This window comes from Bubalus bubalis, chromosome 24, assembly GCF_019923935.1.
Source record: "Bubalus bubalis isolate 160015118507 breed Murrah chromosome 24, NDDB_SH_1, whole genome shotgun sequence".
In the NCBI taxonomy this organism is placed as follows: Eukaryota; Metazoa; Chordata; class Mammalia; order Artiodactyla; family Bovidae; genus Bubalus; species Bubalus bubalis.
In genome coordinates this window covers 32,218,526-32,233,509 of record NC_059180.1, presented here as the reverse complement: position 1 = coordinate 32,233,509, position 14,984 = coordinate 32,218,526, and the positions used below count along the sequence as shown (strand labels likewise).

Here is a 14,984-nt window from a genome sequence, read left to right as displayed (position 1 = left end):
TGTACGTGTCCCTCTCTCCAGCCTTATCTCTCCACTCGATTCTTGATAACTGACAATAAACATAGCTTCATCATTGCTACTGTTCATTTCAGTATTTTCTAGTATTTATTAGCCTCAGTCGGACACGACTGAGCGACTGAACTGAACTGATTAGCCTTAGAGAATCGTACTAGGCCAGGCGATGTAAAGATGAATTCTCACATTCTTCAAATGATTTGCGTGCACACCAAATTTTGAGGTACGTGGAGACAAGGAGTTCTTTACCTCCCTCCTTCATTTATTTTTTCTCTTTTAATTCATTTCATCCGTTCATTCCTAACTTGGGGGGCGGGGCGTTTAGTTACTTCACATACGCATGCGCACTCCTGTGATTGGGTGGGGGGCGCGGTGGGGCCGCTCGGCGTGGCGGCCCCGCCTCCCGGCCCCGACCATTGGCCGGCCCCGCCAGCGCGCCTCTGATTGGTAGCCGCGGACCTGGCCTCCCGCTCATCAAAGTTGGCGGGAACGCGAAGGCGGGGCAGAATGGCGGCGCCCACGGACTCGTTGTCCGTCAGTGGCCCCACGGCCGTGAGGCTGCCTCGGTCGCCGCCGATCAAGGTGCTGGCGGAGCAGCTGCGGCGCGACGTGGAGGGCGGCCCGGGCTCGTGGCGGTTGTCGCGGGCGGCGGCGGGCCGCGAGCCGCTGGAGCTGAGGGCCGTGTGGATGCAGGGCACTGTGGTGGAGGCCGACGGCGGTGAGGCGCGGCTGCGGGACCCAAGCGGGTCCTTCTCGGTTCGCGGCCTGGAGCGGGTGCCGCGCGGGCGGCCCTGCCTCGTCCCAGGTAACGGCGGGACTCGAACCCTTGGCTGGCCCTCGGTTTGTACCGCCCAAAGGCGGGGCCAGGCCGCCCCACCTCCAGGTCTTTTTGCAGTGCTGCAGGAGCAGCATGATGGTCACCGGGCTCCATACCCTTCCTTCCTGCTCCTTCCCAGCCAGGCGCCACCTAAGCCGTTCTGATGATAAGCATCACCCGCAGCCCATTTAAAAAATACGAGTTCCTAGCATTGCACCAGCCTTTCCAGCTGGAATCTCCGGGAGAGGGACCCCCCCCAGCATCAGGAACAAAGCCTCCTCCGCAGGGGTGATTCCCACCCCGCCACCTCAAGTTTTGGAAAATACCATAGTGGGGAGCTTCTGTTCATCCCTAATGACTGCACTCAAGGGTACCTTCCTTAGGGAAGCTCTCCCAACTTCCCAGGAGTGGGGGGGCCCTGCTGTACCCCTGCCTCATGGGACTGTCAGGCTGTAGTCACTACTCTTTCCTTTTAAACTAGTGGTGTGCACATTTGAGCGCGCATCAGACTTACACTGAGGGCTTGTTAAAACTGCTGGCAGGTGCCACCCTGAGTTGGCCTGGGGGGGGCTGAGAACTTTCTAAGCAGCTCGCAGTTGCTGCTGGCCTGGGGGCCACACTTTGAGAACCACTGGGCAAGACTATCACAGGGTGGGGTCTGTGTCTTTCTGACGACTATTCTCAGCATTAGGTTGAACTGGCTCGGGCCCTTTTCGGATGTTCTGCCTGGAGAATTGTTCTTAACCTTTCTGGACCGCCTTTCAAAGGGACTAATAGTTGCTGCCTGGTGTATGGATTCAGTACATTTTTTAAATGGCCTTAGCACAGCTCCTGGGTCATAGTGAGGGTTGTGATCATTGTTTTTTACCATGTGATGCTCCTGCACGCTTCTCTCCCCACCCCAGCCCCATCCTTCAGCCTCCCTCTCTCTCCTCCATTGCATGTTTATCTAGACGTGGTCTGCAGACCTCAGGGTGCCACCTCTTTTTGCTTGGCCTATGAACTAAGAGTGATTTTTCCATTTTCAAATGGTTGAGAAAAAATGAAAGATTTCATGACATGTGAAAAGTATATGAAATTCAAATATCCGGGTCCATAAATAAAGTCTTCACAGAACACAATCATTTAGGTATTGTCTGGGGCTGTTTTCTCATTATAGCTACAGACTTGAATAGTTGCAACAGAGACCTTGTGACCTTCAAAGCCTGAAATATTTAGTATCCAACCCTTTACAGAAAATGTTTTCCGGCCCTTGGTGTAGCACGTAGCCTGAGCTGTTTGGTGTCTTGGTCCCTAGGCAATGCTCTTTGAAGGCAAGTTGGGGCTGTCTCCCATGGGTGGCTCCAGCCCTGGCACCAGGTTAGTACCAGTCGGTACCTGAGTGGGCTTCCCTGGAGGCTCAGACAGTAAAGAATCTGCCTGCAATACAGGAGTCCAGGGTTTGATCCCTGGGTTGGGAAGATCCCCTGGAGGAGGGCATGGCAACCCACTCCAGCATTCTGGCCTGGGACATCCCAAGGACAGAGGAGCCTGGAGGGCTGTGGTCCATGGAGTTGCAAAGAGTTGGACAAGACGAGCGACTGAGCACAGCACAGGTACCTCAGTGGTCATTGCACGCTGACGAACCCATCTGACTTACCCCCTGGCCCGAATGCCTGCATGCCTGGGCCTTGCCATTTCCTCTTGCTAATTAATACCAAGGTTTGATTGACAAGTTGGTAACTACTTTCAGACAGGGAGCCTGAAGAGTAACCAAGCCATTAAAACACAAAGTGATGTGTCATAGGCTTGAGCTTGAGTGCAAGGTGCCGTGGGCGCTGAAGAGGGACAACTGATCCAGGCCTGTGAGGTCATGAGATGAAGGCCAGATGGAAGGGAGTGAGTGGGGAAGAGAGGGGGCACAGTGGGGAAGGAGAGACAGTGGAGAGAGACTCATCCGGGGAGAGGCTGTGGATAGAAGGAACCAGACTAAGTAACCAGGTTGGCTGATCATGAAAGGCAAGAACAACTCAGTCCTTTGGGTTGTGTTATAACACAACCTTCTGTCTATTTGTGTTGTATGCCTCGGTGTGTGCAGATTTCCCGTGTGTGGATTACCTCTCCTATTGGGATCTCTGTGGGTTTGTTCTTCTTTTCCTGGGTCTTCAGTCATTTTCCTAGGGTTCCATCTCCCCCAGTATTTCAGGCCTATTCAGAGGGGTATGTCAAGTGTATTTTTATAATGAGCCTCTGTCACTGAGGAGCCCAGAGTCACTTGCTCAGGTTGAAAGTAGAGATGGGTTCAGGGAAACCTCAGTATGTAGTACCAGGGGCTGATGCCCAGAGGGTAAGGTATCAGCTCTCCTGGCTTCTTTCCGTCAGAGCCCCGGGGCCTGGGTGCAAACCCAGCCCTGATGTTGGAAGCAGTATGATTAAAGCGGCCTTGTAGGGGCACGCGGTGGAGGCTGGCCGCATGCCTGCTTTTCCTGCTGTGTTTGGGTTTTTTTTTTTTTACACAATTGAGTTTTGTGTGGTTAAGACTGGCCAAGTTTTGCTTTCAAGGAGAGCCACTTCCCCAAGGGAATGGGAAGAGCGTTGCGGTTAATATGTCATGAGATCATTGAATGGCAGCCTGCCCTCTCCATGACTTGCTTACGTGTGCCCAGCTGACGGCAGGAGGCAGTGGAGATTGGTCCCAGGCAGCTGGAACGATAGGGTGTTTTGGTGGGTGCCGCCCCTGCTGAAACAGGAGGGAAGGGGGCAAGGCACAACTTCTGAAAAAATGACACAGCCCAAGGACACAACATAAACCAATTAGAATCAGATGGGTCCAAGATGGCAGACAAGTCAACTTCAACTAGACCTTGATCCTCAATCAGCAAGTGAAATGACACACCCAGAGGCTCCATGACAGTTCCAAGGTTGACCATCAAAGAGCAAAAAGTAGGCCGTGGCCCAACCCCTGAAAATCCCCGCCCCTTCCCAAAAATAGTTGGAATAATCCTCCCACTCATTAGCCTATGAAATTACCCAGCCCATAAAAGCTAACCATGCCACATCTTGAGGCACTTGCCCTCTGCAATGGCCCACACTCTTGTCTGTGGAGCGTGTTTCTCTCTGTATCAATCCACTTCTTACCTATCACTTTGTCTCTCACTGAATTCTTTCTGCAGTAAGACATCAAGAACCTGAACTTCGTTAGGTCGCTAAACCAGGTCTGTGATCTCAGTTGGAAGGCCATGGGTTTTGGCTGGGTTCGTAGTCCCAATCCGAGGTACGCGGTTTCACTGCCCAGTTCTTGTGGCAACATGAAGGGAATTAGATTTTTGCTTTGGGGCTGTCAGAGTTGTTGTTCAGTTTCCTCCCGAGCTCATGGACGGAAGCACGCCAGGCTTCCCTGTCCTTCACCATCTCCCGGAGTTTGCTCAAACTCGTGTCCATTGAGTCAGTGATGCCATCCAGCCATCCTCTGTCAGGAGTTGTCTGTGCAGAAAGAGGACCAGTCTTGTGCATGGAGACCAGTCTCAGGCTCGTGAATTGAGCAAGAACAGGGAGAAGGGAAAAGCTCAGGGTTTTCTGGCCCTGCCTTAGAGCAGACTGTCGAATTACAACTCATCCTCTGGTATGAGCATCTCTTCCATTTCTTGAGCAGGATAGCTTTATGCAGTGTGCTGTGATTAACATTTGAAAACCAGAAGCCAAAGAAGATACGGATGTCATTCTCCAGGTTAAATGTGGAATTTACTATCGATATATAAGTATTTTAATCACCTTGGCATTTTGGTATTTACTGTCTGCATTTTTTTGTGGGGTGGGGGGGTCTCCAGTTTGCCTCCCTGATAAAGTTAAACCCTCTCAAGGACTCCTGTCTCTGTTTTGTTTGTATTTTCTCTATCAGTGTGGACTTTTACCACCCAGCTTTTCTTCTTCCAGGAAAGTATGTAATGGTGATGGGAGTGATTCAGGCCTGCAGCCCCGAGCCCTGCCTGCAGGCTGTGAAGATGACAGATCTTTCAGATAATCCCCTCCACGAAAGCTTGTGGGAGCTGGAAGTGGAAGATTTACACAGGCATATATATTCCTTAGATGATGTTGGGACCGGCGATTAAAAAAACAACTGAAGTTCTGGAGCAACTTGCATTCTTACCATGTGGATTTCATAGACATCACTCAGTATATATTTCTCAAAGGTTTATCAGAAAGCTTTGCTCTGAGGAGTCCAGATGCAGAACCACTAAATGCTGGGACACTCTCGTGAACTCAGCCCTTGCTGCCCTTCGCTTTGACTGTTTGCTAATGAAAAGCAGATGTTTTGTTCTCTCTCTCTCTTTTTTTTTTTTGCTCTCTCTGTGTTAATTCTCTCTCCTTGAAGCACACAGAAACCTCATGCTGCATTTTCCAAGTTTTACAAGTGATGATGCTTTTTCCATTACCACCGCGGCCCTGTTTTACGAGGCCGAATTTGAACCTCAGTCACGGCCCGTGGAGATGAAAAGCGTGGTTATGGGCAGGAAAAGAGGCTGCGTAAAAAGAGAATGACCTCACGGCCCCGCGTCTCCTCCATCCACAGCTTCCATATCCAGCTTGCAAGTCAAACGACATTTTCTGACTGCAGGCTCTGGGGCCTCTCACAGACACAGCCCTCTTTCTGCCTCAGATGCCACTCAGCCCTAAACGTGAGGTCCCTTCTCCGCAGAGCTGGACGTGGCTGCCTGCCCTTCTTCCTTCCCTTGGGGATGTTGAAACACCCTCAGAACTTCTTGTTGAAACGAAAATCAAGATGAAGAATGACTTGCAGGCATGAACTAAACTCCTGCTTCATAACTTTTGATGAGACGCCGCGAGGGGCAGCCTGCTGGTTAGATAAGAGTCTTCACGGTGTTTTCTGTAGGGAATGGAGTTTGGTTGTGATTGTATTGAATGTTGGGTGGCTGCTCTCTGCTTCTTACCCAGCCTTCACTTTTCCTTAGATTGTAAATGCCAAGGGAGGGAGGGGGTCAGGTTTTGTTCCCCATTGCTGTAAACTTTTGCTGGAGTTGATTTCTACCACCAATAAATTGTTTCCTATGCTGTATTCTTTTTAATAGATTTTATTTTTAGGTATCTTAGATTTCTAGGGGAAAAAAAAGAGCAGAACTTACAGTGAGTTACTTTACATGCCCTCAGTTTTCCCCTGTTAGTAACATCTTACATTGGTGATACCTTTGTTAAAATCGTGAGGCAGTGTTGATACATTATTATTAACTCAAGTCCATCGATGACATCAAGAGTCAGTCTTTGTGACATACAGTACGTATAACATATCTACCGTTACAGCACAGAGGACCCTGAAAGTCCTCTGTGCTCCGACTGTTCATCCTTCCCTGCCCTGTAACCCCTGGCAAATACTGATTTTCCTGTTGTCTCCATAGTTCATAGTTGGCCTTTTCCAGAACGTCGGATAGTTGGAATTGCACAGTCTGTAGCCTTTTCCGACTGGCTTCTTTCAAGTTAGCAATATGCATTTAAGGTTCCTCCGTGTAGTTTTGTAACTCGATAGCTCATTTCTTTTTACTCTAATCCCCCATTGGATGCATGTACCATGGTTTGCTTATCCATTCACTTATTGATGGACATCTGTTTGACTCCAGTTTTTGGCAGTTATTAATAGGAATGTTGTAAACATTCATGCACAGGTTTTACGTTTTCGACACACCAGGGTAGATGCCTGGGAGCCAGTTAGTGTTTATATGGTCAGCCTATGTCTTAGCCTTGTAAGAAACTGCCAGACTGTCTCAGTCTGCTATAACAAAGCCCCATAGGCTGCGGGGTGGGGGTGGTGGGGGGCGCTTAAAAACATCAGAAATTTACTTTTTCCAATTCTGGAGGCCAAGGTCAAGGTGCTCACAGATTCAAGACCTCCCCATGTCCTCATGTGATGGCAGAGGTTGAGGTTCTCCCAGGGGCCTCCTATATAAGGGCACTGATCCCATCCTGTTCACTTCCCAAAGGCCCCATAAACCATCACACTGGGGCTGGGTTTCAACTTAGGAATTTGGGGCGGGGCGAGGGCACACATTCAGCCTATGGTCCTTTGGAGGAGACAACGTATTCAGTCTGTAGCACTGTTTTCCAAAGCAGCTACAGCATTTTGCTTTCCCCTCAGCCGTGTGCGGAGCTCCTGTTCTACAGCCTCACCAGCATGTGGTGGTGTCTGTGTTTTGGATGTGCTATATATCCACACTCACACACATACATATGTGTGTGTGTGTGGCGCTCAGTCGTGTCCAACTCTTTTGCGACCCCATGAACTGCAGCCTGCCAGGTTCCTCTGTCCATGGGATTTTCCAGGCAAGAATACTAGAGTGGGTTGCCATTTCCTTCTCCAGGAGATCCCGAGCCAGGGATCAAACCCAGGGCTCCTGCATTGGCAAGCGGATTCTTTATCACTGAGCCACCTGGGAAGCCCCATACACACATATATTTACATAAATATGCATATATATGCATATGCATAAATATATATGTAATCACACACACACACATATATATTTGGCTGTGCGGGCTCTTCGTTGCGGACTGAGGACTTTCTCCAGTTGCAGTGTGCAGGCTCTTTAGTTGTTGCGCATGGGCTTAGCTGCCCCACAGCATGTGGAATCTTAGTTCCCCAACACGGATCGAACCCACGTCCCCTGCATTGGAAGGCAGATTCTTAACCACTGGACTCCGAGGGAAGTCCCTGGATATGCTATATTTTTTAACTCTAGCATTTTCTTTTAAAGGTGGGGAAATCGGAAAACGCATATTGTTTTTCCTGCCAGTCTGGGTTTCGTTGCCTGTCTGAAGTTTGTTTCGAGTCAGTGCATGTTCAGAGTTTGGTCAATGTCGCTGAGCCTCATCAGGACCTCTGCAGCCCTGTAGACCTGAATATGAGCCCTTCATCTGTCCCACCTACTCTGTGCTTTGGATTCCTCGTCTATAAAACACAGATTATACTGAGCTCTCAGCACTGGTGTGAGGAATAAGTGAGGAAGTGTGTAAATCACTTTTACATGTTCCTGGCACTCGGTAGGCCCCAAATGATTGTTGCTGGTAATGAGTTCATACTCACATCCTTCAGTTGCCTCTTAAAAATGTATATATGTATGTGTATATATATATATTTTAGAAGTTTTAGGTCCACAGAAAAATTGCAAAGAATGTACAAAGAGTTCCCATTTACCTGCACCCAGTCTCCCCTATTATTAACATCTTAACACGAATATGACACATTAGTTACAATTAGTGAACCAACACTGAGATGTTATTAGCCACATTCTACCCTGTATTCAGATTTCCTTAGTGTTTTTTTCCAGTGTCCTCTTCCTGTTCTTGGAGCCCATCCAGGACACACTATGACAGAGTCAGCATGTCTCCTTAGGCTCCCCCTGGCTGGGAGAGAGAGTTGACCATTTACTTTTGATTACACGGACATTGCATTCTGATGTTGTCCGCGCCATCTCTGTCATAGGATTCTTGGGCCAACTGTTTATTCCACAATTAGCCTGGATTTCCCGGTAGTAACCCTGGAGCTGATTGTATGGTAGCCTCCCTAAGCCCTTAAATTGAAGTCCGCCCTGCTGAGGTCAGGCTCTTCTATCTGAAGCCGGCTTTTCTGCTCCAAGACCAACCCAGGCTGCTGAGAACCATATCCTGCCCGCTCCGTCCTCACCTAACTTCTGGTAACAAACGCCTGAATGAAAAATCGCTGATTAGGCCGATAGGGCCGCCTGGCAGTGAACTACCTCAGGAGCATGGGAGGTGGGGAGACCAGGGTGCCTGTGTCTTTCCGACAAGTCCCCGCAGACGCTGATGTCTCCCCAGGAGCTCGGAGCTGGCCCTGGGCCCTCCCGGCGTCTTAGCTGTTAGCTGAGCTCTTGCGGTCTGCCAGGATATTAAGAACTCTCACTGTTTCACCTCGCGTTTCCTCCTTGACATCACCAGATGAAGACGCATCTCAAGCGGGGGTTTTAGTTTTCTGATGCCAAATCAAAGTTGGTTTATCAGCAAGCTCCCCTCACCAGACAAGGGCAGGCTGTGTGCTCCGGCTGCAAAGCTTCCCTTTTGAAATTGGCTCTTTTCTAAGAACTGAAAATAAGCACCCTGGGCCGTGACTTCACTTTTCTTGGAACTGCTTTACATTAGAAGAAAAAAAGAAGAGAGAGAGAGAGAAGAAGAAAAAAAAACCCAGCTCATTTAGCTGGTTTTGGATCACTGAGTTCCCTAAATCTTTCTGTTGCATATTCTTGTAAAGCTGTAGTTTTACCACAAAATTCTTATGCATCAGGTGAAGCAGGAAGAAGGAAAGACCACATGAAAAAAAGTCAAGCATTTTGTCTCATAGCCTGTTGTATGTGATTTAATGGTGAGGAGGAAAAGAATCCGGAGGACACGCCGTGGACAGAATCGCCTCCCAACCTCGGGGATCCAGCCGTGACTGCGAGGCCCTGAGAAATGTTGGTCACCAAATGGACTAGGACCCGGGGTCACCAAGCCTCGGGCCACAGGCCAGGTTCGCTCAGCAGCTGCCCCCGTGTGTCACATCGAGAGGGAGACACACACCTTCGGCCATAGTGACCTACATTTAGCAGACATCTTGGAGCCAGTGCAAAGGACCACTTTTGGGAGTCCCTGCCTGCTGAGGCAGAGAGGGGCTTAGCCACACCTGGGCAGTCCCGGTCCTGCCCTCGCTTGTCTGACTTTGGGCTTGGAGACCAGTCTGTAGAGTGGATGAGACCCAAGAAGATCATGGGAACCCGAAGAGAAGCCCTTTCCCCACACAGATCTACAGACAGGCACAGAAATTGCTCCAAAAGGTCTGTTAGTATCTCTGTCCCCATGGAAGGGGCCTCCGGTGATGTGACTGGGTCTTAGGTATCCGTCTGTCCATGCACAAGACACATGGGCAGTCAGTGCGTGTTCCATGAAAGGCTGGTTTTTCAGGTAGGAAGACGGAGGAGATAGACGTGCAAAGACACCGTGTTCCTGAATTGACTCTCAGCCCTCAAGAGCGCCCCACACGCAAGGAGCCCCCTTGCAGGCTGCCTCTTGAATCAAACCGGCTCGGGTAGTTTATAATCAGCCCGAGGGCGCCCGCCAGAACGTTGGAGAGCCTACTGAAGTACAAATAGGGAAGACTTGGTGAAAACATTAAAGACTGGAGGAAAAGGAGAGAAACAGCTGAGTCAAAATAAAAGATTCATGTGGTTTGGGCAGAATCTGAAAAGATAGTCCTGCAAGAACCATTTAACATCTCCTGATAAAGAATGCAAATTCAAGCAAGGGTTAGGAGCCTGGGAACCTTACCCCTGCTGTTATTTTATTTCACTGTGTCAACGGCCCGGGGAAGGGGCATTCCGCCCCCCGCCCCCCGGGAAAACTGCTGCCAAGGAGATGGAGCTCTCTGCCCAAGGACATGTGGCCAGCAGGCTGTGGCCGAGACGGGCCGGTTGGGTGGCCGTGGCTCTCTGTGGGGGAGGGGACCAGGACCTCCATTCTGAGAAAATCAGACCCTCTGGGACCGCTGGGTCTTTACACGGGTGCTGGCGCCCCCTGCTGGTCGGTCCCCGGCAGAACTGCCCTGTTCCATCAGAAACGGTCTGCCAGCCAGCGACCAGGATGGAAAGCCAGGGAAGGAAGCAAAGGAATAAACCGGGCCATAAACTTCCTGGCTTTCCACCCCGGGGAGTTTCGCCCACTAGGGCCAAGCCCTAACAGCGGCGGGATATGGGGGCGGCGTAGGGTTTGGCAACCAGATGGGTTCCCGCGGTCCCGCTTCTGAATCTCAGCCCTGCCCTTTATTTACTGGGTGACCTTAGGTGAGTTGCTTCACCTCTCTGAGCCTTGTTTCTGTCATCTGCAGAAAAGGAGTGTTTGGGGTCAGAGACGTGAAGCCACTTGTCTGCATGGCCGTTAGAGAATCCAGGTGCTCAAAAAAATGTTCGCTTCACTGGTCTGTCACTAAGCGCTTCCTGAGAAGGCCCAGGCTCCGAAGACATGAAAAGTCTCGTGGTTGTCTCTCCCTCCCCGTCATTGCTCCTTCTTACTGCCCAAGAAGTTTCCGGGCTCTAAAGGACTCCCGTGACTAGATTAGGCTCACTAGGTGATTTCCCCGTTTCTAATCACATCTACAAAGTCTCTTTTGCTGTGTAAGGTAACATATTTATTTACAGGTTCCAGGGACTAGGATGTAGACACCTTTGCCACAAGGCCTTCAGCCTCTCCAGTGCTCTCTGCCCTCTAAAGATGCAGGTCTGTCCCAAATGCAAAATACACACACCTGGTTCCAAGGCTCCCGAAGGTCTCATCCCATTTACGTGCGTGCAGGTTAAGTCATTTCAGTAATGTCTGACTCTTTGCAACCCTATGGACTGTAGCCTGCCAGACTCCTCCATCCATGGGGTTCTCCAGGGAAGAATATGGAGTGGGTTACTATGCCCTCCTCCAGGGGCTCTTCCCGACAGGGATCGAACTTTCATCTCTTATGTCTCCTACATTGGCAGGCAGGTTCTTTACCACTAGCGTCACCTGGGAAGCCCCATCCCATATACGGCACAACTCAGTCTTACATCTCAGCTAAATGTCATTATCTAAATCATCTGGGTCTTGTTGGTGGGGGTCGGGGAGGTGGGTCTGGGTGGAATTCATCCCGAGAGCGATTCCTCTCCATCTGTGACCCTGTGGATCCCAACAAACAAGTTCAGTTCAGTTCAGTCGCTCAGTCGTGTCCGACTCTTTGCGACCCCTCCCTGTCCATCATCAACTCCCGGAGTTTACTCAAACTCATGTCCATCGAGTCGGTGATGCCATCCAGCCATCTCATCCTCTGTCGTCCCCTTCTCCTCCTGCTCCCAATCCCTCCCAGCATCAGAGTCTTTTCCAATGAGTCAACTCTTCACATGAGGTGGCCAAAGTATTGGAGTTTCAGCTTTAGCATCAGTCCTTCCAATGAACACCCAGGACTGCTCTCCTTTAGAATGGACTGGTTGGATCTCCTTGCAGTCCAAGGGTCTCTCAAGAGTCTTCTCCAACACCACACTTTAAAAGCATCAATTCTTCGGCGCTCAGCTTTCTTCACAGTCCAACTCTCACATCCATACATGACCACTGGAAAAACCATAGCCTTGATTAGATGGACCTTTGTTGGCAAAGTAATGTCTCTGCTTTTGAATATGCTATCTAGGTTGGTCATCACTTTCCTTCCAAGGAGTAAGTGTCTTTTAATTTCATGGCTGCAATCACCATCTGCAGTGATTTTGGAGCCCCCCAAAATAAAGTCTGACACTGTTTCCACTGTTTCCCCATCTATTTCCCATGAAGTGATGGGACCAGATGCCATGATCTTAGTTTTCTGAATGTTGAGCTTTAAGCCAATTCACTTTGATATTTGGCAAAACTAATACAATTATGTAAAGTTTAAAAATAAAATAAAATTAAAAAAAAAAAGAGGCTTTTTAGTTCCTCTTCACTCTCTGCCATAAGGGTGGTGTCATCTGCATATCTGAGGTTATTGATATTTCTCCTGCCAATCTTGATTCCAGCTTGTGCTTAGTCCAGCCCAGCGTTTCTCATGATGTACTCTGCATAGAAGTTAAATAAGCAGGGTAACAATATACAGCCTTGACGTACTCCTTTTCCTATTTGGAACCAGTCTGTTGTTCCATGTCCAGTTCTAACTGTTGCTTCCTGACCTGCATATAGGTTTCTCAAGAGGCAGGTCAGGTGGTCTGATATGCCCATCTCTTTCAGAATTTTCCACAGTTTATTGTGATCCACACAGTCAAAGGCTTTGGCATAGTCAATAAAGCAGAAATAGATGCTTTTCTGGAACTCTCTTGCTTTTTCCATGATCCAGCAGATGTTGGCAATTTGATCTCTGGTTCCTCTGCCTTTTCTAAAACCAGCTTGAACATCTGGAAGTTCATGGTTCACGTATTGCTGAAGCCTGGCTTGGAGAATTTTGAACATTGCTTTACTAGTGTGTGAGATGAGTGCAATTGTGCAGTAGTTTGAGCATTGTTTGGCATTGCCTTTCTTTGGGATTGGAATGAAAACTGACCTTTTCCAGTCCTGGGGCCACTGCTGAGTTTTCCAAATAAATTAACAAACAAACAAGTTAATCTCCCCCAAATACAATGGGTGCAACCCAGAGGGTAGGCAGTCTAGCTCTGGGCCTGATCCCAGGGACCAGAGATGTGATATGCAAGAAAAATAGAGAAGAAAGAAGGAACAATGAGGCTCTAGCACCTGGAAGTAAAATACTAAGCTTCGCTTCCACAAGAAGGGAAGAGGAAAAGGAGTTGCGTCAAACTCCTGCCTTGCCCTGGGGTCTTTAGGGCCGACTCTCCCAGAGAGCCGCCCAGCCTGGGCCTCGCACGGCAGCCTCAGGAGACTGTCTGAAATGGCTGATGATCAGCCCCAAGGGGCTGCTTGTAACTTCGTTTCCACCCACCTCATCATTGTTCATTTATTTACTCAGTCGAAGTATAGTTGATTTACATATTGTGTTAATCCTGCTATCCAGCAAGATGACTCAGTTATACACAAATACAATCTTTTCCATCAGGTTTATAATAGGCTATTGAATCTAGCTCCGTGTATACAGTGGGGCCTGGTTGTTGATCCATTCGACATCTAATAGTTTGTGTCTGCTTACCCCCAACTCCCAGTCTGTTCATCCCCTCCTCTCCTCTTGGCAACCGCTGTCTACCGGTCTTTTTCGGAGATAGGTTCATATTTTAGATTCCATACGTAAGTGATGTCATCTGGTATTTTTCTTTTCTTTCTGACTTCCTTCACTTAGCATGATCATCTCTGGGTTTATCCATGTTGCTGCAAATGGCATTATTTCATTCTTTTTTATGGCTGAGTAATATATATATATATATATATATATGACTTCCCTGGTGGCTCAGACAGTAAAGAGTCTGCCTACGATGCAGGAGACCTGGGTTCAATCCCTGGGTTGGGAAGATCTCCTGGAGAAGGAAATGGCAACCCACTCCAGTATTCTTGCCTGGAAAATCCCATGGACGGAGGAGCCTGGTGGGCTACAGTCCATGGGGTTGCAAAGAGTCGGACACAACTGACTTTACTACACAGACACACACACACACAATATCTTTTCCCATTCATCTGTCAATGGACATTTAGGTTGCTTCCATGTCTTGGCTGTTGTAAATAGTGTTGCTGTGAATATCGGTCTACCCACATGTTTCATTTGAATCCACGTGGCCGGGGCTCAGGAAAACAGCTTTAGAAAGCTCTCCAGGTGCGTCTTGTAAGCAACCAGGTGCAGCGGCTGCAGTTCTCCAGCTCCTGGGCCTGGAGGTACCTGGCGGAAGTCAGAGCTTCCCCGGCACTGGTTGACCCCTGGCCCTTTGCCTCCTTGGGTGGGTATCCTGATGTCCAGAGGAATTGGGCCTTGGCCAGAGGAAGGCCGAGTGAAGAACTCCGAAGCTCACAGGACCAGAGCCAAGGGGGCCACTCACCGTCCCACTTCCCTGAGGAGGAGGAGAAACAGAGGGTGGAAAAAGCAACGGAGGAGCTGGGCGGGACCCCTCCAGGTGTTCTTGGATGTGCTGGGCTGCCACCAACGGACTCTTAGGGTACTGATATCTGGTTTCCTTTAAAAAAATTTTTTTTTTATTTTTGGCTGTGCTGGGTCTTCATTGCAGCACAATGTAGGCTCTTCTCTAGTTGCAGTGAGCGGGGGCTTCCCATCGCAGTGGCTTCTTGTTGCAGAGCACGGGCTCTAGCATGCAGCTCAGTAGCTGCCACAAGCGGGCTCTGGAACATGCTTTTTTTTTTTTTTTTTTTAAGTGAGCCTATTTAAAGGAAAATGTTAAGTGAACAGTAGTGGGGGTGGTATGTGAACGACCTGTGTTTGGACGGCCTGCGTGCTTTGACTCGATGCTGTCTGCTGTGGCGGCCACTAGCCTCCGGTAGCTGTGAAGCACCTGACATGTGCCGGGTGCCACGGATAGGGCTGCCAAATTTAATAAATGAAAGTACAGTATGCCTCCCCCTCCTCAAGCATGGGCGATGCGTGGTGCCTCCACTCCAGAAAGGACGCCATGGGAAGGAGGAGGGTATAGGAGCTGGAGAGACCTGACAAGCACAACTCGGCCAGAGGGGCAAGCTCCGCGTCAGCTGT

At 49.4% G+C, this 14,984-nt stretch overlaps 1 protein-coding gene across 1 annotated transcript; it reads left to right on the top strand.

Moving 5' to 3' along the window:
• Positions 1-478: 478 nt before the first annotated feature.
• Positions 479-5,885, top strand: RMI2 (RecQ mediated genome instability 2). The gene is made up of 2 exons (XM_006079906.4): positions 479-820; positions 4,745-5,885. The coding sequence occupies exons 1-2, from the start codon at positions 523-525 to the stop codon at positions 4,918-4,920; spliced, it is 474 nt and encodes a 157-aa protein (XP_006079968.4). The 5' UTR covers positions 479-522; the 3' UTR covers positions 4,921-5,885.
• The last annotated feature ends 9,099 nt before the right edge of the window (positions 5,886-14,984 follow it).

Excerpts from the sequence above, each read along its gene's own strand:
- RMI2 (XM_006079906.4), top strand. The coding sequence starts at position 523 with ATGGCGGCGCCCACGGACTCGTTGTCCGTCAGTGGCCCCACGGCCGTG. Across the intron at positions 821-4,744 it reads GCGGCCCTGCCTCGTCCCAG|GAAAGTATGTAATGGTGATG; the intron begins GTAACGGCGGGA and ends TTCTTCTTCCAG.